Here is a 27848-nt window from a genome sequence, read left to right as displayed (position 1 = left end):
GTGATATAGCACCAGGAGATCGAAGACTATCAATCAAATTACAAACCAGCTGGTATACTGCGTACAAATCCAGTCAAGAACAGTTGTTCAGAAGAGCCATGGAATTCTGGGGAGCTTTACATGGGTGTTTCTTTCTAACAGTTTTACAGATTTTCTTTCTGACAGTTTGGAACCAAAACTTGTTGATGCTAACCTACTGTATCCCTATCAGCAAACTGATGCCAGACGCATCAGCCTCTCAAGTCTCAACCTACGAATCAACAGACGCCATCGTCCCGTCGACGACATTCTGCGTCTCCTGGTTTAGCTCCCCTGTTGCCAATCGAACTCCTCCATTGTTCTGCTCTGCCAAGACCCCGTACCCAAAATCTTCAGATATGGGGATTATGTCGTCAGATCGTCGTCCGGTTTGTAGGTTACCCCTCGATCTCTTTCTTTCTCAGTGTGCTGCGGACAAGGGGGGATATGGTCATGGTGTGGCTCGCTCCTGCTCCTAGTATGCCCAACGACCTTGCGGTGACATGCAATGGTCAAGCAGGAACGGGTTGGACTCTGCGCATCCCCGACGCCACGGCGCGTAGCGTCCGAGGGGCGTGTCGTCGTCGAACTCTACCGGCAGCATGCTCCGGCCGCTTGGGGAGCCTTCGCCGGCCTCGAGCTGCAGCGTGCTCTGGCTCGGGAAGCCGTCGCTCGCCTCCGGCTGCGGCGAGCTCTGGCTTATTAGGAAGCCCTCGGCGGCCTCCAGCTCCAGCGTGCTCTTACTCGGGAAACCCTGGCCGTGGACGGACTCCAGCTGCAGCGTGCTCTGACACAGGAAGCACTGGCCGGCCTCCAGCTGCAGCGTGCTCTGACACAGGCAGCACTGGCCGGCCTCTAGCTCCAGCGTCCTCTGGATCGTGAAGCCGCCCTCGCTCGCCTCTAGCTGCGGCGAGCTCTGGCTTGGGAAGCCTTCGCCGGCCTCTAGCTGCAGTGTGCTCCGGCTCAGGAAGCTCTCTGTCACCTTGGAGTCCGCCTCGAATGTCGCCCTCGGATCGCTGTCCCTCATCTCCAGATTGGCTGGATTTTGACCAATCTTGTCAGAAATGTAGATTGTGTTGCAACCGCAATGCTCAAATAAAAGATTAGTGAAGTGTTAAACAGATTGAGATTGAACTGAAAAGGAAAGAAACCAAGTCTAATTAACCAATTTTCCATCTAGATTCAGCGAACCACTTGAACTTTCACCATGTCCAACGAGACAAACTTAAACAGCTACTGTACTTCCATTTGCTGATAGTACAATGTAGTACTATTCAGTTTCTTAGTTGGATTGTGGACATGTTTCACTTCATTGTCAGAAATTTGAAATTTGCTTTTATCTAAAAAAGAAATTTGAAATTTGTGTTTCTACAGCATTCTTACTGATCAAACAGGAGATTACTGAAGAATCAAACATAACCATTGTGGCATTGTGCCAACATAAGCAAATATGTGTACCAACATAACCCAATTTTCCGTCTAGATTTCGTTGAACCATTTCGAAATTTTTGCCACGCCCAATCCTGTAAAACAGCTACTGCATCTGCATTTGCATTTGCGGACACAAGGAATCCAATTTCTTGTCAGGGACAGCTAACTAAACGTGCCTAGATATGAACAGTTAGCTATCAGAGATGGGCGTTTCTACATCGTTCCCATTAAAGTTTACAGATACAGAAACCTTCCAGGCTCTGAAACCAAACAAGATGGGGGATTAACCAACCCCACTTTCCGTCCAGATTCAGTCACCAACTGTCGACTCAACTAGAGGTATCTAGTCCCACGAAAATTTACAGATACAGCAACCTTCCATGCTGTGAACATAACAGGATAGGTGGGATTAACGAAGCCAACTTTCCCGTCCAGATTCAGTAACCAACGGTCAACTCAACTAGAGGCATCTACTAGTCCTGAATCCAAAGAAAGGCGGTGGAGGGATTAACCTAGCCTAAATGCCTGTCCAGATTCAGTAGTGAGCAATCAGTTGGCGCACTCGATCGCACCGGGAGGAAGATGCTTACCGTCGAGACGGTCGTGCGGCCATGCGAAGTAGCCCCAGTCCCACCTCTCGAAGTCGTACTTGGGGCGCTGCAGCCTCACCAGCGGCTCTCGCACGGCGGCGGCGAACCCAAGCTCCGGGCCCCTGCATTTCGAGTCGCGAACCAAACACCAAGAATCAATTAACCCGGTCCGAAACAGAGACACGTCGAGCAAGAAAGCGAGCAATCCTTGAATGAACAGAGCAGGGCAGGGAGGTGCAACAATGGCGGGCGGCGATCGGGAGAACGGAGGCGAGCTCAGCAAGCATCGGCGCGCGGAAGAAACAGAGCAAGATGGAGAGAAACGTTGGAGGACGGAACCAAGAAGGAGGAAAGAATCGAGAGAAGGCTGACTGGCCTGGGAAGGGCGACGCCCGTGTCCATCTCGATCTCCGCCCTGAAGCGGCCGCCGCCGTTCCTGTGCTCCCCCCTCCTGGATGACGGTGACCACGCCATCGCCGGGGACATGCTGCCACCGCTGGACCTCGCCAGCGCCGGCGACATGATGCCACCGCTGCTCATCTCTCCGGATGGCGCTCTCCCTCTCTCTCTCTCTCTCTCGTGCGTGGTGGGCTCTCTCCTGGAGTCGTGCGTGGGCGCTGGGGCAGATATACTATAGGAGCAGTTAGAGGAAGAGAGGGGAGGTGTTCGAGGATAGAAGAAGAAGAAAGGGCAGAGGAAGGCAGGGGCGGGAGTTTGTTAGTTGCGGCCGGCCGTTACGCTTGGACCCCCTCCCTTCGCCTCTACGGGCCCCTCCTTGTGGCCCACCCTGCGCCCGTCCCGTCTCGTATGCATCATATGTAAGCCAAATTTAGCTAAAAAAATGTAAGCCAGTTTTGCGTCATTTCTTTATCTTTATCTTTATCTTTATCTTTACCTAATAATAATAAAGCAAATTGGGCTTCTTTCGTCCGTCATGGCATTTTTTAAAAAAGTCCCTCTATTTCAGAGAATTCAACCCGCAGTCCTGTTTTAAGTTAAAACGAAACGTTATTTTCGTGTTTTATACAAAAGTCCCTGTCTTTTCTTGAAATCAACCCGCCGTCTGGATTTAAGTCACACCCGAATCGTTATTTTACATTTTTCGAAACCCCCCGATATTTTAGGTAATTCATCCGCGGTTTATATTTAAGTCAAATAAATGTTTTTTTAAAATCATCCATATCTTTTAAACCGTAACTCCGATTTGAACATGTTATATATGAAATTTGATTAGAAAAATATGTAGAATATGAATGTGAGATTATTTTTACCTGTTAAGTATTTTTAAATATTATTTGGAATATATTTGAGTCAAACAAATGATTTTCTAAATTATCTGTATCTTTTAAACCATAACTTCGATTTTAACATATTATATATGAAATTTTATTAGAAAAATGTGTGGAATCTAAATATGATGTTAATTTTACCTGTTAAATATTTTAAATATATTGTTATGGAAGCAAACTTATAATTTATAGCGCAAGATTCTTTTTTTCATACCGGCGACGATCCCGATTGCAAATAAACACCCCACTATAACCATATACGGAAAAGAAAACATCGATAACTACACATGGATACCTCTGAAAAATGTCGCGGGGGAAAACAACATATTTCTCATCACGAGAGTGAGAGAAAGCGAGTGAGAGAGAGGGAGAGAGAGAGGGAGAGGGAGGAGAGAGGGAGAGAGAGACGCCTTAGGATTAACCATATTCAACACACGTTTTTTGTTGTTTTGTGTGAACACCGAGGCCATCGCCAGCGAGAGTGAGAAGGAGGATAAGCGGCAACACAAATATGATACCTCGCAAAAATAAAGGAGATGGACCTATTGTGCTCTTGAGTGATGGTTGTTGAGTTAAGAGCGTGTGTTATGTTTTCTCTCCCGTTGCAACGCACGGGCTATTTTGCTAGTTTTAATAAAAAAGGTAGGACATTCTCTACCTTATGCACTCAAAACGGGTAAAATGCCTGAATGACCCAGGTCATTTACATGAAGGTGATGTTAGCGCTGCACAGCGTATGCAGCAGGCCACCACCAAACCTACATATCAAGTTCAACAGAGGGAGGAAAGAAAGGGATCTATGAAACTATGTGGAGGTTATTACATTAGCCCATGATCGAAGTGTTACTCTGCTCGTTTCTTCTGGAGCGCGCGTACTCCATAGTGTAAGCAGTGCAGCGATCTCACCGAAGACACGTCCATGCCGCCAGGATTATCCCTTGAAAACTTGCGTGTTCCGAACGTTCCAGAGAATGACGACACATGCCGCAAAGAGAAGATGCCAGAACTTTCCACATAGCTCTCGGCTGCTCTAAGCTGAAGAAATCCTGTACTGCTGTCGAGGAGATAGCCAGCTCCTTCAGCCCAACCTTGGTCCACACCGTTTCTGCTAGCTTGCGTCGGAGTAGAGCATGGTTCATGGTTTCTACTGTTGGGCATAGGTCACAGCCATTGTGCGTTACAACTTTTACCCAATGTTTTCGTAGCATGTTATCCCTTGTGTTCTGTCTGTCTCGAATGCAAACCACAGACATACACGGTGTTTTTCGGTATGATCGTGTCCCATATAAATGGTGCCAAAGGACAAGTTCTTCCCCTGAAGCTGAGAAGCTTGTAGAAGTATGTTGTCGATAGTTTCCTGTCCTCAGTAATAGGTAGCCTGGTATCTGACTTGCTCACTTGTAGTTGTACATTCCCTAAAAAACCATTGAGTTCTTCCAGTTCTTGAGATGCCAGAAGAGATAGATTCCGGTATAGCTATAGTATGTAGTTACCATCGCTGTATTGGGAGGCGATTGTGCAGAATTTGGATGTGGAGAAGGTGAACAGCGTTGGGAAGGCGAATATAAGTCGACCACAATCCAGCCACAAGTCAAACCAGAAGGATATAGCACATCGGTCTCCTAGCTTGCACTTAGTGGCCTCCAAAATCAATTGTAGGGAGGATTGGAGGCACCGCCAAGTAGCCGTATCCCCACTGTGCACCATCCATGAGATCTTCCTCTGACTGTAGCTGAATGCAAACCAAATGTAACACAGACTGTTATTATGCCCTAAAAATTTACGTGCAGTGTGTGTGCCCTTGCTGCTCAAGTTCTACTGGCAGTTTTGTGCCCCGAAGTACTTCTCCCGCAGTAACAAAAGTCTCGGCAGATCTTTTGCCCTTGTTCATGTATTTCTCCCGGCAGTTAATTGTCCCCAATTAAGGGTTGGTGTAGTGTACAAATAAGAAGTATGAGATTAAGCCAAACCAACTAAATGATAACCAATTTTGAGACTTTGCTTCAGAGGACGCAAGTATGCATTTGGACACTTTTACCGAGTTTTGTGACATGACTCGTGTAACAGCCCAGGAGTAGCCCACCTTAACCCTCCTAAATATTTTTTGACTATTATATTGATTGTGCATCATACGCATCTTATAATTATCATCTTGCATAATTAATTAATTAACTTGACTATCCCATTTCGCCATATCTTTAAATGGGGAATGATTAAACCCCCTCCCCCTTTCGATCTTCTAGTCAAAACCCGCCCTCAAACCTTGGACACACTATTTTTGTGACATTTGGGAGGTACCCTCGTAATTTTAGCACAAGCCTAGCCAACAATCATAGATCAAACCCCATTTATTCTGTATATGGAGATATTTTCTAAATAAATATCAAACAAAGTCCGAACAGGTTGAAATATTTTATGTGGGTTTCTAGAAAGTTCAAGTCAATCGGACTTTGTTTGATGCTCCAATGGTTAAATATGGAGGCACTATAGTCGATATTTGATTAAATCATTTTACTAATAAAATTTGTCTAATGGTTGCTCACTTCCCTCTTTTCTCTAAGCCCAACCCACCTAAACCCCTTAAATTCTAGCTCACCTAGCCCAAACAACCCCTGCCTATGTAATGTAGGTCAATCTACTTAGACATGTACTTGCACTTACAATTATAATCAAGCCATTTAAATGCAACCTCTTGGCATGATTAGTTTTGTGCATATGCCTAGTTCTTGCTTGCTTCATGTTATTCGGTTCGAATTGTCAATAATTATTTGTTCTTCCTTGTTCTAACTGAATTCATGTTCTGTTACTTAGTGCACTTGCACTTACAAATCTTCTCTAGATCATGGCAATGCAACTTTTTTGCACACTTGCATATGCCTGGTTCATGCTAAAACTATGTCATCATTGGTTCATGTTCCTGCCGTCGACTGAACATCTCCTTTGCTTTGTTCTCTCGTCTAGCCTTGGGCCAACCTTTTCTTCTTTTGCATCTCATACAATCCTAGCTAAAGATGAAGGGGAATCTTCTGTTTTAGTCGTTGTAAGGATTTTTGTGTAGAAATGTTTTGCTAATTTGTAGGCAGACCTCATCCCGGATTAATCATACTCATGTACTCCCAAACAAGGAAAAAAGTACAAAAATATTTCCCTCGTCTAATACCTTCACTATTTCTATCAGAGCATCCCAGCAGGTCCCTTATTGAAGGAAATATGCCCTAGAGGCAATAATAAAGTTGTTATTTATATTTCCTTATATCATGATAAATGTTTATTATTCATGCTAGAATTGTATTAACCGGAAACTTAGTACATGTGTGAATACATAGACAAACAGAGTGTCCCTAGTATGCCTCTACTTGACTAGCTCGTTAATCAAAGATGGTTAAGTTTCCTAGCCATAGACATGTGTTGTCATTTGATGAACGGGATCACATCATTGGAGAATGATGTGATGGACAAGACCCATCCGTTAGCTTAGGACTATGATTGCTTTCTTCATGACTTATACATGTTCCTATGACTATGAGATTATGCAACTCCCAAATACCGGAGGAACACTTAGTGTGCTATCAAACGTCACAACGTAACTGAGTGATTATAAAGATGCTCTACAGGTGTCTCCGATGGTGTTTGTTGAGTTGGCATAGATCGATATTAGGATTTGTCACTCCGTGTTTCGGAGAGGTATCTCTGGGCCCTCTCGGTAATGCACATCACTATAAGTCTTGCGAGCAATGTAACTAATGAGTTAGTTGCGGGATGATGCATTACGGAACGAGTAAAGAGACTTGCTGGTAACGATATTGAACTAGGTTTGATGATACCGGCGATCGAATCTCGGGCGAGTAACATATCGATGACAAAGGGAACAACGTATGTTTTTATGCGGTTTGACCGATAAAGATCTTCGTAGAATATGTAGGAGCCAATATGAGCATCCAGGTTCTGCTATTGGTTATTGACCGGAGATGTGTCTCGGTCATGTCTACATAGTTCTCGAACCCGTAGTGTCTGCACGCTTAACGTTCGATGATGATTTGTATTATGAGTTATGTGATTTGATGTACCAAAGTTTGTTCGGAGTCACGGATGATATCACGGACATGACGAGGAGTCTCAAAATGGTGGAGACATAAATATTAATATATTGGAAGGCTACATTCGGACACCGGAATGGTTCGGGTCGTTTCGGATAAGTTTCAGAGTACCGGGGGTTACCGGAACCCCCTCCGGGAAGTTATTGGGCCTCATGGGCCTTAGTGGAGAAGAGAGAGGGCCGGCCAGGAGGTGGCGCACGCCCCCCTTGCCCCAATCCGAATTGGACAAGGGGAGGGGGCGGCGCCCCCCTCCTTCCTTCTCTCCTCCTCCTCCTTCCCCCCTTCTCCCACTTGGAATAGGAAAGGGGGGGGGCGAATCCTACTAGGTTTGGAGTACTAGTAGGACTCCCCCATGGCGCGCCTCCCCCCTTGGCCGGCCTCCTCCTCCCCCTCCTTTATATACGTGGGGAGGGAGGCACCCTAGGACACACAAGTTGATCTTTTAGCCGTGTGTGATGCCCCCCTCCACAGTTACACACCTCGGTCATATCGTCGTAGTGCTTAGGCGAAGCCCTATGCCGGTAACTTCATCATCACCGTTGCCACGCCATCGTGCTGACAAAACTCTCCTTCGGGCTCAACTGGATCAAGAGTACGAGGGACGTCATCGAGCTGAACGTGTGCTGAACATGGAGGTGACGTACGTTCGGTGCTAGGATCAGTCGGATCGTGAAGACGTACGACTACATCAATCTCGTTGATATAACACTTCCGCTTTTGGTCTACGAGGGTATGTGGACACACTCTCCCCGCTCGTTGCTATGCTTCTCCTAGATAGATCTTGCGTGATTGTAGGATTTTTTTTTGAAATTACTGCATTCCCCAACAGTGGCATCCGAGCTAGGTCTATGCGTAGATGTTATATGCATGAGTAGAACACAAAGAGTGGGGGCGACAATAGTCATACTGCTTACCAGCATGTCATACTTTGATTCGGCGGTATTGTTGGATGAAGCGGCCCAGACCGACATTACATGACCGTGTTCATGAGACTGGTTCTACCGACGTGCTTCGCACATAGGTGGCTAGTGGGTGTCTCTTTCTCCAACTTTAGTTGAATCGAGCTTGACTACGCCCGGTCCTTGTTGAAGGTTAAAACAGCCCACTTGACGAAAAATTGTTGTGGTTTTGATGCGTAGGTAAGAACAGTTCTTGCTAGAAGCCCGTAGCAGCCACGTAAAACTTCCAACAACAAAGTAGAGGACGTCTAACTTGTTTTTGCAGGGCTTGCTGTGATGTGATATGGTCAAGACGTGATGATATATAGATTGTTTTATGAGATGATCATATTTTGTAAAAGTTATCGGCAACTGGCAGGAGCCATATGGTTGTCGCTTTATTGTATGAAATGCAATCGCCATGTAATTGCTTTACTTTATCACTAAGCGGTAGCGATAATCGTAGAAGCAATAGTTGGCGAGACGACAACGATGCTACGTTGGAGATCAAGGTGTCAAGCTGGTGACGATGGTGATCATGACGGTGCTTTGGAGATGGAGATCAAAGGCACAAGATGATGATGGCCATATCATATCACTTATATTGATTGCATGTGATGTTTATCCTTTATGCATCTTATTTTGCTTAGTACGGCGGTAGCATTATAAGATGATCTCTCACTAAATTTCAAGGTACAAGTGTTCTCCCTGAGTATGCACCGTTGCTACAGTTCGCCGTGCCGAGACACCACGTGATGATCGGGTGTGATAAGCTCTACGTTCACATACAACGGGTGCAAGCCAGTTTTGCACACGCAGAATACTTGGGTTAAACTTGACGAGCCTAACATATGCAGATATGGCCTCGGAACACTGAGACCGAAAGGTCGAGCGTGAATCATATAGTAGATATGATCAACATAGTTATGTTCACCATTGAAAGCTACTCCATCTCACGTGATGATCGGACATGGTTTAGTTGATATGGATCATGTGATCATTTAGATGACTAGAGAGATGTCTATCTAAGTGGGAGTTCTTAAGTAATATGATTAATTGAACTTTAATTTATCATGAACTTAGTACCTGATAGTATTTTGCATGTCTATGTTGTTGTAGATCAATGGCCCGTGCTACTGTTCCTTTGAATTTTAATGCGTTCCTAGAGAAAGCTAAGTTGAAAGATGATGGTAGCAACTACACGGACTGGGTCCGTAACTTGAGGGTTATCCTCATTGCTGCACAGAAGAATTACGTCCTGGAAGCACCGCTAGGTGCAAGACCCGCTGCAGGAGCAACTCCGGACGTTATGAACGTCTGGCAGAGCAAAGCTGATGACTAATCGACAGTTCAGTGTGCCAGGCTTTACGGCCTAGAACCGGGACTTCAACGACGTTTTGAATGTCATGGAGCATATGAGATGTTCCAGGAATTGAAGTTAATATTTCAAGCAAATGCCCGGATTGAGAGATATGACGTCTCCAATAAGTTCTACAACTGCAAGATGGAGGAGAATAGTTCTGTCAGTGAGCATATACTCAGAATGTCTGGGTACCACAACCACTTGAATCAACTGGGAGTTAATCTTCCTGATGATAGTGTCATTGACAGAGTTCTTCAATCACTGCCACCAAGCTACAAAAGCTTCGTGACGAACTATAATATGCAAGGGCTGGAAAAGACTATTCCCGAGCTCTTCGCGATGCTAAAGGATGCGGAGGTAGAAATCAAGAAAGAGCATCAAGTGTTGATGGTCAACAAGACCACTAGTTTCAAGAAAAAAGGTAAAGGGAAGAGGGGAACTTCAAGAAGAACGGCAAGCAATTGCTGCTCAACTGAAGAAGCCCAAGTCCGGACCTAAGCCTGAGACTGAGTGCTTCTACTGCAAAGGGACTGGTCACTGGAAGCGGAACTGCCCCAAGTATTTGGCGGATAAGAAGGATGGCAAAGTGAAAGGTATATTTGATATACATGTTATTGATGTGTACCTTACTAATGCTCGTAGTAGCGCCCGGGTATTTGATACTGGTTCTGTTGCTCATATTTGCAACTCGAAATAGGGGCTACGGATTAAGTGAAGATTGGCTAAGGACGAGGTGACGATGCGCGTGGGAAATGGTTCCAAAGTCGATGTGATCGCCGTCGGCATGCTACCTCTACATCTACCTTCGGGATTAGTTTTAGACCTAAATAATTGTTATTTGGTGCCAGCATTAAGCATGAACGTTATATTGTAGGAGATATGCCCTAGAGGCAATAATAAATGATATTATTTATCTCCGAGTTCATAATTATGTTTATGTTCCATGCTATAACTGCTATGGTTCTCGAGTCTGTAATAACCACGAGGCTCGGAGGAAGACTCATATGCACGTGTGGAATAATAAACGGTAAAATATATTCCTAGTCTGGCCTCTAAGACTAGCTCAAGTGTTGCATGATGGTTATGTTTTCCTGATCATGGGCATGTCTATGTCAGCAACCTTGAGGTCACAATGTTAAGAGAACATTTGTGTTGAATCGACCCGGCATGATGTTATGCTAAGAGATTCATTCGTCACAAGTTAATGGTACATAACACAGAGATGGTTAACGTTTGCATGATTCCTTAGACCATGAGAGTATCGAGTTTCTTCATGCTTGCTTCATGAAATTTGGGGTTTGTTAAACGTCATCCGTAAATGGGTGGCTATTACGGCGGCTTACGAGTTCATGGAAAAGTGTGTCAAGTAACTTGATAGATCAAGATTGGGATTTGCTCCTCCGACAATGGAGAGATATTCTCGGGCCCTCTCGGTATTACGGTATCCATCATCGTCTGGCCTGACACAGTGTGATTTGATCACTGGGATGCCGGAACACGGAAACGAGAAAAGAGAACAATACCGGTAATGAGGTAACTAGCATAGTGGACAAGTTGTTGATCCACGGGAATGCCAACATGTCTCACCTCGGGTATTTGTAACATATTGCGAAGCAACAGGAATAGCACACGGCAACTGGAGGTTCACTCGAATATTTATTCGTGTGGGTATAGGGGTCAATATGGGTGTCCACGGCTCCGATGTTGATCATTGATCGGAAAGGGTTCCGGGTCATGTCTATACTTCACCGAACCTATAGGGTCACACGCTTAAGGGTCATCTATCTGCTGAATACTAGACAGGGAGTCTGAGAGAAAATCACCAAAAAAGTTTCGGACACCGAAAAGTTTCGGACAGCGGAATCGTACCGCAGAGAGAGGTCATCGGATAAGTTTCGATGATACCGAAAAGTTGTTTCGGGATACACCATTAAGTCAAATTGGTTTCTGATATATTCTTGGAGGATGCCAGAATCATTCTGGAAGCTTTTTGGAATTTTCTGAGATAAAAACCGGAAATGTTCCGGAGCTGCCGGAGCCAATTCAGATGCGTTTCGCAGATGAAAATCACTAAAACCGGAATTGTTTCGGAACGCGTTGAAAATCATTTTAGTGGGTACTGGAAATATTCTTAGCCCACATAAATATTTTCAGTTCGATCAGACGCTGAAAAATGTCGTCGTGAATAGTGAAAATCAGCTTTATGGTTACTTTATGGAAAGCCACCTTTTGGGGCTTTGCTCCAAAAGATCTTGGGGATGACATGGATGGATAGGAGCCATTTTTTGGGCCCCTCATGGGGGTGTGGCCGACCACATGGGGTATCCCCCCTTGGGGACCCTCTTGTTCCTTGGTTTCACTCCTAGGTCCTTGTGGAAGGACTTCATTCATGTGCATTTTGGGTTTTTTGTGAAACTACCCTACCCCCTTGGGATTTCCTATAAATAGAGGTGGAGGGGCAGCCCTCCACACTCATCCCTTGCTCTCATACACATGCCATGCATTATCTGGCTTCTTCTCTCCCTCCCACGAAAAGAGTTTCGTAGAGCCGTAAGGCTGTCTGGGTTCCGGCAGGAACTAGTTCTGGACGGCGAAGCCCTGCCGGATAGATGACACCGTATGTGTGAAACTCTGTAGAGAGATCATAGTTTCGGTCTTAGTTCGTGAGTGCCTCCCGAAGGGCTGTCCGTGTGACCGTCTGAGTTTCGAAGGTCCTCCCAAAGGGCTGTCCGAGTGACCGTTCGAGTTTCGAAGGTCCTCACGAAGGGCTGTCCGCGACACCGTCCGGGGGGCTGTTCGACCGCCTCCCGGAGGGCTGTCTGAGGAGCAGATGAGGGTATACATCCTCGCGGTTGGGAGGTTGTAAATCCTAGCTGCGGGGATCTGCACCGCCAATCGTCATCGACTCTACTTCCCGCTGCGCTACGAGTCGGTAACGAAAAAGATCAAACCATGTATGCAGTCTCCATAGTGGTCCTGGGCTGGTGCGTAGGTTGGAAATTTTTTGTTTTCTGCCGCGTTCCCCTACAGTGGCATCAAGAGCCGTGCTATGCGTAGATGCAGGTTTCGATCTAGAATACATGGAGATGTATGGGTATTGCATAATATAATTAGGTAGTAGATGAGATCTATTGCTGAAAATTATTTATGCGGGTGACAGATGAAATCTGTTACCCGAGGTTCTTGTTGCTTCCCTAGAATTTGCGTTTGCTCAATCTCGAGACAGCATGGTGGAATTTGACAAAGTTCTGGCAATCCGTGATCCTGATTGATCATGGAAGTGCTATCAGTTCTTTGGGTTCTGCCGTAGTCAAAAGAAAGATGAAATTCGCAGATGAAAGGGCATTGCAGATATGATCTGCACGGGGGTCATACGTATGACGAAGTTTAGTATGGGGCTCGAGATTTAATTATCTCGTGTTTCATACACCCCGAGATGTTAATCTAGCAACTTGAATAATCATACTTGATGATAAAATGTTGGTAGCTGCGGTTTAAGTCAAAACCTTAGAAGCCACGTAAAATAAATTTTGCATAAACCGATTAGAGGCGTCTAACTTGGTTTTGCAGGATGTGCATGTGATGTGGTATAGCAGTGCTCATACTAATTCGATTATGTATGAGATGACTATATGATGTAATTTGATTAGCATGACCTGCGTGTCATGATTCGGCATGATGGCTGGAGCCATATGATTGCACTTTAATGACCTGCGTGTCAACCTTGTTGTAATGCATTATTTTGTTAGCTATAGAGATAGCAATATTATCTGGTGCATCGACAAGGTGGTGGCAATCTTCGCGAAGGTGAACACTGACGCGAATGCCGAAGACGAAGAAATGAAAGACTTCTCCGTCAGAAAGGGCTATACCATATCATGCTATTATGAATTGACTGAGATGTTTATCCCTTATGATGCACCCTTCTTGATTGCACGGTAGTCGCTTTTTATTAGGGTGATCTCTCACTTAAAATATCAAAGTAGTTAGTGTTCACCCAAGTGTAGCACCGTCTGAAATTCATATCTTTTCGGGGTGCGCCATGTACACATGAGCACGAACGAATCGAGAGGAATGAGGCGGGTGAGGTCAGACCTCGCAGCAAGATCACTTGGTTGTCTTTGACGTTCAGGCAGGAGAGTCCTGAGCTCGGAACACGCCCATCAAAAGATGAACAAGAATCACATAGAGATGTGATCGGCAAGTTGGCCTACCGATTGAAATTCGTGTCATCAGTGATGAACCCGTCAATGGCATCGAATAGAAATATGGATCTTGAATCACTCTAAATCAATTATGAGAGATATTGATTTGAGTGGGAGCGCACTGTTGAATTAACATGTTTAATTCTCAGTGCAATTAATTATGAACACTGTTTAAGTGTTTCTTGCATAATAGTTGTAGAATAATGGCTTGCATTTCCACCTTCCCTATTAAAAATTGAATAGCTGTTAAATATCTGGTTAAAACTTTACGATTGGTAACGTAATATGAGGATTGTCCTCAAAAGTGCCGAGAAGGACTTTGTCCTATCGCATGCTTTCCGTATCCTCCCGCTAATGCTATGGATCATGTGACTCTCGTCCTTCGATCCAAAAGCTAGAATTCTGTTACGGTCAAGTGGAATATGTTTGCTTCCATGAAACCCAAACTTCGAAAGTTGGGATAGTTATATGATATTCATGGAACTGAAAATTATTTTCAGATACAAACAAAGCAATGTTTGTTTGCAAGTGTTAGTAAAAGTGTTTACTATGCATTTGACTGTTGGGAAAGGGATCCAGAAGAACGCCTGTCATATAATGAAAGGTGAATAAAACAACAACTTAAAGAGAAAGGAAGTGTCCAAAGGGTGTTAGTATGACTTACACGCCTAGGAAGTCCGGGGCTAATGCCACTCTTAAGTTGGGTGCTTCTTCTGAGAGTAGGAGAAATACTAAAAGTTAAACTGCTAGAAGTATAAAGGCAAAAGGAAAGAAGACTGGAATATCCAGCTCATGTATGAATGTCATACAAGTTTTTGATGTATAGAAGGCTGGTCAAAGATATAGTTCTTGCGAATTATGGTTAAACATGTTAATCACTAATTCTTGGGTATTGTGAGTTCATCACAAAAATGCCCGCTCGATTGCATTCTGTTGAAACTCGATGTAAGAACTACTATGGCCTGAAAGACTAGCTAGAAATGAGGTTAAGGTATACACAGGGAACATGGTAAATGTTACTATACCTTCCATCGGTGTATTGCCGTCTGTATTTATTTTCATAATTCATTTAGAGTTTTACAAACTCTATCCCATTGCATAAGGTATCTTGCAAGAAGGTTGTTCATAAGAGAACTTTTTATGTTCGATGTTATGAATAACACAAGGGCCATACTTTCATTATGAATGAGATGTATGTTATGAATATTGATAATAATACAATACCTCTGGGTTACTTTCATAATCCATTTTAGAGTTTCATACACTCTAGCCCATTGCACAATGTTTGTTGCAAAAGAGTTGTTCATAAAAACAACAATTGTTGTTAAGTATTATGAATAACATAAGGGCCATACTTCCATCATCGATGGGACGTATGCTATGAATATTGAGGGTAATATGATACATCCATAACACTGACGCTAAATGTCGCAAGACTAAAATAATACCACACAAGTGTGGCACTACATTTGGTCACATTGGAGAAACCCGCATGGAAAATTCCATTATGATGGATTTTGAAGTCTTTTTGATTTTGAATCATCTGACACTTGCAACTTTCCTCCAAAAAGTGAAGTGACTAAAATACCGTTCACAGGCCATAAGGAACGAACAACAAACTTATTAGTGATCATACATTTGATGTGTGTAGTCCGATAAGTGTTGTTAGTGGTGGATTTATTTATCTTCAGAAATGACTCAAGTAGATATATGGATATTTACTTGATGAGACGTAAGTCTGGATCTTTTGAAATCATTCGAAAGGTTCTCAAAAATGAAGTAGAAGTTATTGTAACAAGAAAATTATGTTTCTGCAATTTGATTGCACAAAGGAATATTTGAGTTACATGTTTAGCGAATGTCTGATGAGTTGTGAAAGGGGTTTCATAAACTTGCACCTCCCGGAACACCACTGCAAGTGGAAAGTCCGTGGAGATGTAATCAAACCATTTATGACATGGTAAGGTCAAAGATGACATAAATAAATTTGCCATTATCCTTTTAAAGTGATGCTTTAGAGACTGCGGCTTTTACCCTGAAAAGAGCTACATCGGGTCTGTTGAAATGAAGCCATGGTATGGTACGCCCAACCATGTTATATCTTTTCTTAACATTTGGAATATGGGGCTTGTGTAAAAGGTTACAAACCTATTCCAAATCAGACAAGTGCTACTTTGTAGGTTATACCAAAATGTTGGGTATTCCTCCCTCACTATACCGAGGCAAATAGTTTTGCCGCGAAACGGTGTGCTTTTAAAGAGAATGGTTCTTTCAAAAAGGTGAGTGGGAGAATAGTGCAACTCGACGAGATAAACAGTATCTACGTCATCAGATCAAAGGAAAGAGACCTTGGAAGTGATTCCAGAGTTTCCTACTGCGACTGATACGGAAGTCTCTACAATAAAATGTATGAACTTCGGTCGAACTTGCAGCTGGACCACGTAGGCAAGGCTCGTGCAAACCTCTCAGGTGCGCAAACGAGATATTGTTGTTAGACAACATTATACCTATGATACACAAGGAAGCGTTGATGGGCCCTGACTCCGGAATTGGCTAAATGCCAATACAACCCGAGTTAGTTTCCATATAAGTGATTCAAGATTAAAACCTTGATACACCTTTCGGAAGACTTAGAGTCTAACGAATATTTATGGAACTTAAAACTGATACGGATAAAATGTTTTATCCATAAAGCTCGACTTGTTGAAATAACAAGTTCAAGAGTTGACTACGATGAGGTTGTTTTCATCGTAGCGATGCTTAAAGTCGGTTCGGGTTGAACTAGCAATTAATACATATTTCAATCATGAGATATGAAACATGGATGATAAAAGGATTTCCATCTGATGGAAATGAAAGCTAGGACTTGTATATGATACAGTCCAAAGTAATTTGTCGATCCAGAGGATGCTAGTAGGTATGCAAACTTCAGAGTTCCAGCAATGGACAGAAGAGAGAAAAATGGAGTTGGAATCTTTGTGTTTTGATGAAATGGTCAAGGGGGTTTTGACTTCATCAATGGGTAACGAAGATACTTGTAATCGAAGAAAGTAAGTGGGAGCGTAATAATATTTCTAAAAACCTTATGTGCTTGGCACATTGGTAATTGGAAATAAATTTCTTGACACGAATTAGGACTTCATTTGAAAATAGTTTTTCCATGAAGTGCTTAGGCTAAATAGCCTCAATATTAGGCATGATGATCTATGGAGATAGATTTACCTTATGGGGCTAAGCAATGAATACATATTGACAAGATGCTAAAACCTTTTAGCATTTAAAACGCCAAGGAGTGATTCTTGCCAAAGTCACATGGAAAGAGTTTTTGCAAGACTCGGTGTCCCAAAACACTGATGAGTAAAATACATGATGTAGATTCCACACACTTTTGTGTTTGGATTAATCATGTATTCCATGGTATGTAAAACAACCAGATATGTCCGATACTCCCAAGGTGTTGCGAGTATGGATACCAAAGTGATCAAATTACTGATCATGGGACAACAGTGAAAGATGTCACAGAGTACTAGAGTAAGTACTGATGACATGGTTTTCTCGCAAGCAGAGATCATGAAGAGTTCGTTGTAAAATGTTACATCGATAGAGTCTTCATCTTTTCTCCATGCGATTTTCGATTTAAATTAAGGGTTTTGTGTAACACACAATGTGGTGGCACAGTTAGTTGGAATTTGTTCAAACTAGTTACTGTGGCGAATTCTATAACAAGGGCTAAGTATGTTGACGCTTTAGAAGCGACAAAGAAGATGTTGAATCATATAGTTCATTCATGAACTTAGTATAGTTCCAAGATGGCTTTTGACAATGGGACACTACTGCAGGTAGTTGCTCCATAACTCAGTCCGAGGAATCCAGGTTCGACCTGTGATTCACATACATACAAAGCCAAGTCCACACAAAATATGAATTTTGTGAAAACGTGAAAACGCGAGGACATGCAAAGATACACACGGAACTGAAGTCGTCAGATCCGTTGGACATCAGGCTATACCACAAGCGAAGCATATTTACACCGGTGTGCCACAGGTGTGAAGTGCATTAGCATAAGCTAGATTATTGACTCTAGTGCAAGTGGGAGTCTGTAGGAGATATGACCTAGAGGCAATAATAAATGATATTATTTATCTCCGAGTTCATAATTATGTTTATGTTCCATGCTATAACTGCTATGGTTCTCGAGTCTGTAATAACCACGAGGCTCGGAGGAAGACTCATATGCACGTGTGGAATAATAAACAGTAAAATGTATTTCTATTCTGGCCTCTAAGACTAGCTCAAGTGTTGCATGATGGTTATGTTTTCCTGATCATGGGCATGTCTATGTCAGCAACCTTGAGGGCACAATGTTAAGAGAACATTTGTGTTGAATCGACCCGGCATGATGTTATGCTAAGAGATTCATTCGTCACAAGTTAATGGTACATAACACAGAGATGGTTAACGTTTGCATGATTCCTTAGACCATGAGAGTATCGAGTTTCTTCATGCTTGCTTCATGAACTTTGGGGTTTGTTAAACGTCATCCGTAAATGGGTGGCTATTACGGCGGCTTACGGGTTCATGGAAAAGTGTGTCAAGTAACTTGATAGCTCAAGATTGGGATTTGCTCCTCCGACGATGGAGAGATATTCTCGGGCCCTCTCGGTATTACGGTATCCATCATCGTCTGGCCAGACACAGTGTGATTTGATCACTGGGATGCCGGAACACGGAAACGAGAAAAGAGAACAATACCGGTAACGAGGTAACTAGCATAGTGGACAAGTTGTTGATCCACGGGAATGCCAACATGTCTCACCTCGGGTATTTGTAACATATCGCGAAGCAACAGGAATAGCACACGGAAACTGGAGGTTCACTCGAATATTTATTCGTGTGGGTATAGGGGTCAATATGGGTGTCCACGGCTCCGATGTTGATCATTGATCGGAAGGGGTTCCGGGTCATGTCTATACTTCACCGAACCTATAGGGTCACACGCTTAAGGGTCATCTATCTGCTGAATACTAGACAGGGAGTCTGAGAGAAAATCACCAAAAAAGTTTCGGACACCGAAAAGTTTCGGACAGCGGAATCGTACCGCAGAGAGAGGTCATCGGATAAGTTTCGATGATACCGAAAAGTTGTTTCGGGATACACCATTAAGTCAAATTGGTTTCGGCACATGCCTGATAATTCTTGGAGGATGCCAGAATCATTCTGGAAGCTTTTTGGAATTTTCTGAGATAAAAACCGGAAATGTTCCGGAGCTGCCGGAGCCACTTCAGATGCGTTTCGCAGATGAAAATCACTAAAACCGGAATTGTTTCGGAACGCGTTGAAAATCATTTTAGTGGGTACTAGAAATGTTCTTCGCCCACATAAATATTTTCAGTTCGATCAGACGCTGAAAAATGTCGTCGTGAATAGTGAAAATCAGCTTTATGGTTACTTTATGGAAAGCCACCTTTTGGGGCTTTGCTCCAAAAGATCTTGGGGATGACATGGATGGATAGGAGCCATTTTTTGGGCCCCTCATGGGGGTGTGGCCGGCCACATGGGGTATCCCCCCTTGGGGACCCTCTTGTTCCTTGGTTTCACTCCTAGGTCCTTGTGGAAGGACTTCATTCATGTGCATTTTGGGTTTTTTGTGAAACTACCCTACCCCCTTGGGATTTCCTATAAATAGAGGTGGAGGGGCAGCCCTCCACACTCATCCCTTGCTCTCATACACATGCCATGCATTATCTGGCTTCTTCTCTCCCTCCCACGAAAAGAGTTTCGTAGAGCCGTAAGGCTGTCTGGGTTCCGGCAGGAACTAGTTCTGGACGGCGAAGCCCTGCCGGATAGATGACACCGTATGTGTGCAATTCTGTAGAGAGATCGTAGTTTCGGTCTTAGTTTGTGAGTGCCTCCCGAAGGGCTGTCCGTGTGACCGTCCGAGTTTCGAAGGTCCTCCCGAAGGGCTGTCCGAGTGACCGTTCGAGTTTCGAAGGTCCTCACGAAGGGCTGTCCGCGACACCGTCCGGGGGGGCTGTTCGACCGCCTCCCGGAGGGCTGTCTGAGGAGCAGATGAGGGTATACATCCTCGCGGTTGGGAGGTTGTAAATCCTAGCTGCGGGGATCTGCACCGCCGATCGTCATCGACTCTACTTCCCGCTGCGCTACGAGTCGGTAACGAAAAAGATCAAACCATGTATGCAGTCTCCATAGTGGTCCTGGGCTGGTGCGTAGGTCGGAAATTTTTTGTTTTCTGCTGCGTTCCCCTACATATATCTGGATCTTGTTTGATGCGAGACGGTTATTCATTTAAATCAGGGAATAATGGTTGTTCTATTTATATGAGTAATATCTTTTATGCTCATGCACCCTTGATGAGTGGTCTATTTTTACTAAATCTCTATAGAAGTGAAACACATATTCATAGTATTGAAGCCAAAAGATATAAGTTTAATAATGCTAGTGCAACTTATTTGTGGCACTGCCGTTTAGGTCATATTGGTGTAAAGCGCATGAAGAAACTCCATGCTGATGGGCTTTTGGAATCACTTGATGCTTGCGAACCATGCCTCATGGGCAAGATGACTAAGACTCCGTTCTCCGGAACAATGGAGCGAGCAACATACTTGTTGGAAATAATACATACCGATGTATGCGGTCCGACGAGTGTTGAGGCTCGCGGGGGGTATCGTTATTTTCTGACCTTCACAGATGATTTAAGCAGATATGGGTATATCTACTTGATGAAACATAAGTCTGAAACATTTGAAAAGTTCAAAGAATTTCAGAGTGAAGTGGAAAATCATCGTAACAAGAAAATAAAGTTTCTACGATCTGATCGTGGAGGTGAATATTTGAGTTACGAGTTTGGCCTTCATTTGAAACAATGTGGAATAGTTTCGCAACTCACGCCATCTGGAACACCACAGCGTAATGGTGGGTCTGAACATCATAACCGCACTTTATTAGATATGGTGCGATATATGATGTCTCTTACTGATTTACCGCTATCATTTTGGGGTTATGCTTTAGAGACGGGTGCATTCACGTTAAATAGGGCACCATCTAAATCCATTGAGACAACACCTTATGAACTATGGTTTGGCAAGAAACCCAAGTTGTCTTTTCTTAAAGTTTGGGGCTGCGATGCTTATGTGAAATAGCTTCAACCTGATAAGCTCGAACCCAAATCGGAGAAATGTGTGTTCATAGGATACCCAAAGGAGACTGTTGGGTACACCTTCTATCACAGATCCGAAGGCAAAATATTCGTTGCTAAGAATGGATCCTTTCTAGAGAAGGAGTTTCTCTCGAAAGAAGTGAGTGGGAGGAAAGTAGAACTTGATGAGGTAATTTTACCTGCTCCCGAATTGGAACGTAGTTCATCACAGAAATCAGTTCCAGTGATTCCTACACCAATTAGTGAGGAAGCTAATGATAGTGATCATGAAACTTCAGATCAAGTTACTACCGAACCTCGTAGGTCAACCAGAGTAAGTTCCGCACCAGAGTGGTACGGTAATCCTGTTCTGGAGGTCATGTTACTTGACCATGACGAACCTACGAACTATGAGGAAGCGATGATGAGCCCAGATTCCGTGAAATGGCTTGAAGCCATGAAGTCTGAGATGGGATCCATGTATGAGAACAAAGTATGGACTTTGGTTGACTTGCCCGATGATTGGCAAGCCATAGAGATTAAATGGATCTTCAAGAAGAAGACTGACGCTGACGGTAATGTTACCGTCTACAAAGCTCGACTTGTTGCGAAAGGTTTTTGACAAGTTCAAGGAGTTGACTACGATGAGACTTTCTCACCCGTAGCGATGCTTAAGTCTGTCCAAATCATGTTAGCAATTGCCGCATTTTATGATTATGAAATTTGGCAAATGGATGTCAAAACTACATTCCTGAATGGATTTCTGGAAGAAGAGTTGTATATGACGCAACCAGAAGGTTTTATCGATCCAAAGGATGCTAACAAAGTGTGCAAGCTCCAACGATCCATCTATGGACTGGTGCAAGCCTCTCAGAGTTGGAATAAACGTTTTGATAGTGTGATCAAAACATATGGTTTTATACAGACTTTTGGAGGAGCCTGTGATCCGTCTCCAACGTATCTACTTTTTCTCACACTTTTCCTCTTGTTTTGGACTCTATTTTGCATGATTTGAATGAAACTAACCCCGGACTGATGCTGTTTTCAGCAGAACTACCATGGTGTTGTTTTTGTGCAGAAATAAAAGTTCTCAGAATAAAGTGAAACTTTGCAAGGATTTTTTATGGAATAAATGAAGATTTTTCGAGCCAACAACCACTGGAGAGGGCCCCCTGGGTGGGCACAACCCACCAGGGCGCGCCCCCCTCTCCTAGCGCGCTCAGGTGGGTTGTACCCACCTGGTGACCCCGCTGACGACCCCCCCTGATACTATAAATCTACATTATTCCAGAAAAATCAGGGAGAAATTATTATCGCGTTTCACAAGATGGAGCCGCCGCCAAGCCCTGTTCTTCCTCGGGAGGGCGGATCTGGAGTCCATTCGGGGCTCCGGAGAGGGGGATCCTTGTTCTTCGTCATCACCAACCAATCTCCATCGCCAATTCCATGATGCTCCCCACCGGGAGTGAGTAATTCCTTCGTTGGCTCGCTGGTCGGTGAGGAGTTGGATGAGATTCATCATGTAATCGAGTTAGTTTGTTAGGCTCTGATCCCTAGTATCCACTATGTTCTTAGATTGATGTTGCTATGACTTTGCTATGCTTAATGCTTATCACTTTGGGCCCGGGTGCCATGATTTCAGATTTGAACCGTTTATGAATTCATCATTATATCCATGTGTTAGATCCTATCGTGCAAGTTATAGTCACCTACTACGTGTTATGATCCGACAACCCTGGAGTGACAACAACCGGGCCCACTCTCGGTGATGACCGTAGTTTGAGGAGTTCATGTATTCACTATGTGTTAATGCTTTGTTCCAGTTCTCTACTAAAAGGAGGCCTTAATATCCCTTAGTTTCCAATATGGACCCCGCTGCCACGGGAGGGTAGGACAGAAGATGTCATGCAAGTTCTTTTAATAAAGCACGTATGACTATTTACGGAATACATGCCTACATTATATCGATGAACTGGAGCTAGTGCCGTATCGCCCTAGGTTATAACTGTCACATGATGAATATCATCCAACAAGTCACCGATCCAATGCCTACGAATTTATTTATATTGATCTTGCTAAGTTACTACTGCTATTGTCACTATTACACTTGCTACGAATTACTGCTATCATTGTTACTGTTACCGTTGCTGCTGCTACTACTATCAAAACTATCAAACTACTGTGCTACTGATCAGTTTGCTACAGATAATTAATCTCCAGGTGTGGTTGAATTGACAACTCAGCTGCTAATACCTTCAAATATCCTTTGGCTCCCCTTGAGTCGAATCTACAAATTTGGGTTGAATACTTTACCCTCGAAAACTGTTGCGATCCCCTATACTTGTGGGTTATCAAGACCTTTTTTGGCGCCGTTGGCGGGGAGCATAGCTATATTTGTTGAGTCACTTGGGATTATTATAAATTTATCACTATGAAGAATCTGAAAGATCCAAAGACTAAGATTTATCCCTCTAAGACGAGGGGAGGTATGGAACCGCCATCCAGTTCTGCTTTAGATTCACCTTCTGTTATGAGTAAACTTGCAACACCACCACATGCTATCAATTCTAAGATGTCACAAGTTATTGATGGTTCTACTTCTACTATGAATGAAGCTTATGATGATGCTAGTACCTTGCTTGATAATGATGATGTGCCACTTGGTGAATTTCTTGATGATAAAATTGCTAGAGTAATACAACATGATGTTGTTGAATCTGATGATGAGCTTGAAACTGAAACTCTTGAAACACCTGCTAGAACTAGCCTTGCTAGATATGAATTTCCTAAGGTACCGGAAGGTTATGTTATGAGCGAAGAAACAACTAGAGAAATTCTTGCTTGCAATGATAGAGATGATCTAGAAAAATTATTATGCAAGTATAAGGAAAAATCTCTGAATGCTAGAATTAAATGTGAACCTAAGTTTGCTACTTCACCTATATTTATTGATGATAAGATTATGAATTCTTTGTCGACCCAGAGTTAATTACTTTGGTTGAATCTGATCCTTTCCATGGTTATGAAACTGAAACTGTTGTGGCACATCTTACTAAGTTGAATGATATAGCCACCCTTTTTACTCATGATGAGAAAACTAGCTACTACTTTATTCTCAGATTATTCCCTTTCTCATTAAAGGGTGATGCTAAAGCTTGGTACAATACTCTTACTCCTGGTTGTGTGCGTAGTCCCCATGATATGATTTATTACTTCTCTGAAAAATATTTTCCTGCTCATAAGAAACAAGCTGCCTAACAGGAAATATTTAACTTTGTGCAAACTAAAGAAGAGAGTCTCCCACAAGCTTGGGGGAGGCTTTGCCAGCTACTTAATGCTTTGATTGATCATCCTCTTAAGATAAATGAAATACTTGATATCTTCTATAATGGACTAACCGATGCTTCTAGGGACTTCCTAGATAGTTGTGCTGGTTGTGTTTTCAGGGAACGAACTATTGCTCAAGCTGAAGAATTGTTGAATAAGATATTGAAAAATTATGATGATTGGACTCTTCCTGAACCACCGCCTAAACCCACTCCAAAGAAGAGGGGCATATTATATCTCAGTCCTGAAGATATGCAAGAGGCAAAGAAATCTATGAAGGAAAAAGGTATTAAAGCCGAGGATGTTAAAATTTTACCTCCTGTTGAAGAATACATGGGCTTAATACACCACCACTGCCTAAGGTGGTAGAGGTAAATTCTCTTATGAAATTTAATGAAAATGATAATCCTCACAATATGCATCCTAGTCAATGCCTTTATGAGTTTGAAAACTACATTAGAAAACAAGATCACTTCAATGCAAATGTTATGAAACAATTGAAATATAATTCTGATATGATTGCTGCTTGAGTGACTTGTTATTTAGAATCTCAAATGATGTTAGGGGTGTTGGAAAACTTGTTTCGATGGTTCAAACTCAGTTAGAACAAGTTGCTAAATCTCAAAGAGAATTGCTTGATGAAATGAATCATAATATGGATTACTTTGCTGTTAGAGTTGCAACTAGAGGAGGTAAAATGACTCAGGAACCTCTTTATCCTGAGGGACACCCAAAAAGAATTGAACCAGATTCACAAAGAGCTAATGCTAATGCACCTAGTCCTTCTAGAAAGAAAAAGAAAAAGAAAAATGATAGGACTTTGCATGCTTCTAGTGAACCTGAAATAGAAAAACCTCCTGATAATGAAAATGAAACTTCTATCTCTGATGTTGAAACTCAATCTGGTAATGAACATCCCCCTAGTGATAATGAAAAAGATAAAGATGATGTTCATGAGGATGCTCAACCAAATGATAAAGAACCAGATAATGATGTTGAAATAGAACCACCTGTTGATCTTGATAACCCACAACCCAAAAATAAAAGATATGATAAAAGAGACTTCATTGCTAGAAAACACGGTAAAGAAAGAGAACCGTGGGTTCAAAAACCTACGCCTTTTCCACCCAAGTCAACTAAAAAGAATGATGATGAAGAATTCGAACGCTTTGCTGAAATGGTGAGGCCAGTCTTTTTGCGTACTCGCTTGACTGATATCTTGAAAATGCCTCCTTATGCAAAGTATATGAAAGACATCATCACTAACAAGAGAAAAATACCGGAAGCTGAAATGTCCACTATGCTTGCTAATTATACTTTCAAAGATGGAGTACCTAAAAAACTTGGAGATCCGGGTATACCAACTATACCTTGCTCTATCAAAAAGATTTATGTGAAAACTGCTTTGTGTGATTTAGGAGCTGGTGTTAGTGTTATTATGCCTTTGTCTTTATATAAAAGACTTGACTTGAATAAACTCACACCTACTGAAATATCTTTGCAAATGGCTGATAAATCAACTTCCATACCTATCGGTATTTGTGAGGATGTGCCCGTTGTTGTTGCTAATGTTACTATTTTGACTGACTTTGTTATACTTCAGATGCCCGAGGACGACAACATGTCGATTATCCTTGGTAGACCCTTCTTGAATACTGCAGGGGCTGTTATTGATTGCAATAAAAGCAAGGTCATTTTTCATATTAATGGTAATGAGCATACGGTGCACTTTCCGAAGAAACAATTCCAAGTGAATGGTATTAATGTTATTGAAAAATCTCCGACAATCACTATTGGAAGTTTTCAAATACCTCTACCTACTGTCAAAAGAAATATGAAATGCTTATAGTTGGGGAGATGCATATCCCCATTGAGGTAACTTAGTGATTTACGAAAGTTCTTCGGTTTCATGCTAATCGAAAGTGGTTGTTAATAAGACTTGATCAACCTTATTAATGAATCATTTTTGAGCGGTATGAAGTTGATGAATTTAGTAAGCACTACCTTCTGTCCTACCCTTTTGTTTTCTGTTTTTATTAGTTAAATAAAGTAAAATGTCATGTTTAGTCTGTTTTCTGAATTTCCCGTGCAATAAAAAAAGACCCAAAAATAAAAGTTCTCAGAATGCTCTGAAAATTTATACGATTTTTTTCTGATTATTTAAGAATTTTTGGTGCAAATATGTAACGCCCGGGTAACTAAGCTACAGTAATCCCACGCTAATGGTGCCATGTTACCTCCGTTACTGTTGCTAATCTACCGTTAGATCAAAACCGGTCCAAGATTCAAATTCAAAGTTTGGTAAATAATAAAAGTTTTCAAACACTAAAATAAAAATGTTCGGTTTGCACTAAATATTGCATGTGTAAATATGGTGTAGTAAACACATTTTTATAAAATGCCTAAATAATTTAAATTGAAATAAAACAGAAAAGAAAATAAATAAAAGAAAAAAATACAAAAGAGAAAACCAAAAGACCAAAAAAAAAGAAAGAAGAGAAACCCCCTGGGCTTCGGCCCAGCTGACCACAGGCCCAACTGGGCCAAGCCACCAGCCCACACGGCCCACCCCGCACCCCATAACCTCCCCCACTTCCCCCCACTCACCCACCGACACTCCCCCCTCGAAAATATCTCCCCCCTCTCCCCCGATTGGATCGGGATCGAGAGGAGGAGGCCGCCGGTCGTCGCCGTCGCCCGAGGACCGCCCCGCCGTCGTCGAATGGCCTCACTGGAGCGCTCCCCCGCCGGCCTGCTTCTCCTCTCCGCCGACGTCCCCGTCATCCACCTCACGCCCCGCCGCCCCATTCCCTACCGGCCCCGTGAGCAAGCGCCGATCCTCCTCTCTTCCTCCCCCGCACCTCGTGCCCCCCTGCTGTCGTCCTACCGCGCGCCCGCCCACGCGGGGCCGCGCCTGCTGCCGCTCGCGGCTCCGGCCGGCCCGTGCTGGCCTCACCCCGCCTCGTCTGCGAGCGCGCCCGCTGTGGCCGCAGCCGGCCATCGCCGACCCCGCGCTGCACTGTCATGGCCTTGCGCACCCCGGTCCTACCCTCTCCCTCGCCCCTGGTCGCGCCAGCGACCGCGCTCACCGCACCCCCGACCTCCTCTCCCTCCTACGACGCGTCCGGGCCGCGCCCCGCGACCACCGCCTGCGCCCGCCAGGCTCATCGCGCCTGCTGCAGGCCGAGCCCCGATGCTGCTTCGCTCGACGCAGCCGCCTCTGTAGCCCGCCTCAGGCCACACCTTTGCCGCCCCTGGACTCGCTGCGGTGCGAGCTCCCCAGCATGCCCGCCTGCGCCTCTCGACGCCTCGCCTCACCTCCCCTCCCTATGGGCCGCTCCGGCCAGCCCCGCCACTACCTCCACCACCGCGCCGCCCGCGGCCCTCCGCCGTCCCTCCTGGCCGGCATCGTGGGCGCCGGCGGCCTCGTCCAT

General features: G+C 43.7%; 1 protein-coding gene across 1 annotated transcript; it reads right to left on the bottom strand.

Annotated features, from left to right (window-relative positions):
- Positions 1-68: 68 nt before the first annotated feature.
- LOC120976615 (uncharacterized) lies at positions 69-27848 on the bottom strand. Its single transcript, XM_045232151.2, has 3 exons — positions 27774-27848; positions 2040-2670; positions 69-1056 (listed from the first exon to the last, which is right to left on the bottom strand). The coding sequence occupies exons 1-3, from the start codon at positions 27846-27848 to the stop codon at positions 494-496; spliced, it is 1269 nt and encodes a 422-aa protein (XP_045088086.1). The 3' UTR covers positions 69-493.

Source organism: Aegilops tauschii, chromosome 1 (genome assembly GCF_002575655.3).
Source record: "Aegilops tauschii subsp. strangulata cultivar AL8/78 chromosome 1, Aet v6.0, whole genome shotgun sequence".
In the NCBI taxonomy this organism is placed as follows: Eukaryota; Viridiplantae; Streptophyta; class Magnoliopsida; order Poales; family Poaceae; genus Aegilops; species Aegilops tauschii.
Note: the sequence above shows the minus strand (reverse complement) of the source record. Positions and strands in the feature narration are given on the sequence as shown.

Bases quoted from the DNA above. Each gene is read 5' to 3' on its own strand.
- LOC120976615 (XM_045232151.2), bottom strand. From the start codon at position 27,848: ATGGACGAGGCCGCCGGCGCCCACGATGCCGGCCAGGAGGGACGGCGG. The intron at 2,671-27,773 runs GTAGTGGCGGGG...CTGCTCCTATAG, and splicing joins CGGGCGGCGCGGTGGTGGAG to TATATCTGCCCCAGCGCCCA. The intron at 1,057-2,039 runs GTAAGCATCTTC...GTCAAAATCCAG, and splicing joins GCCGCACGACCGTCTCGACG to CCAATCTGGAGATGAGGGAC.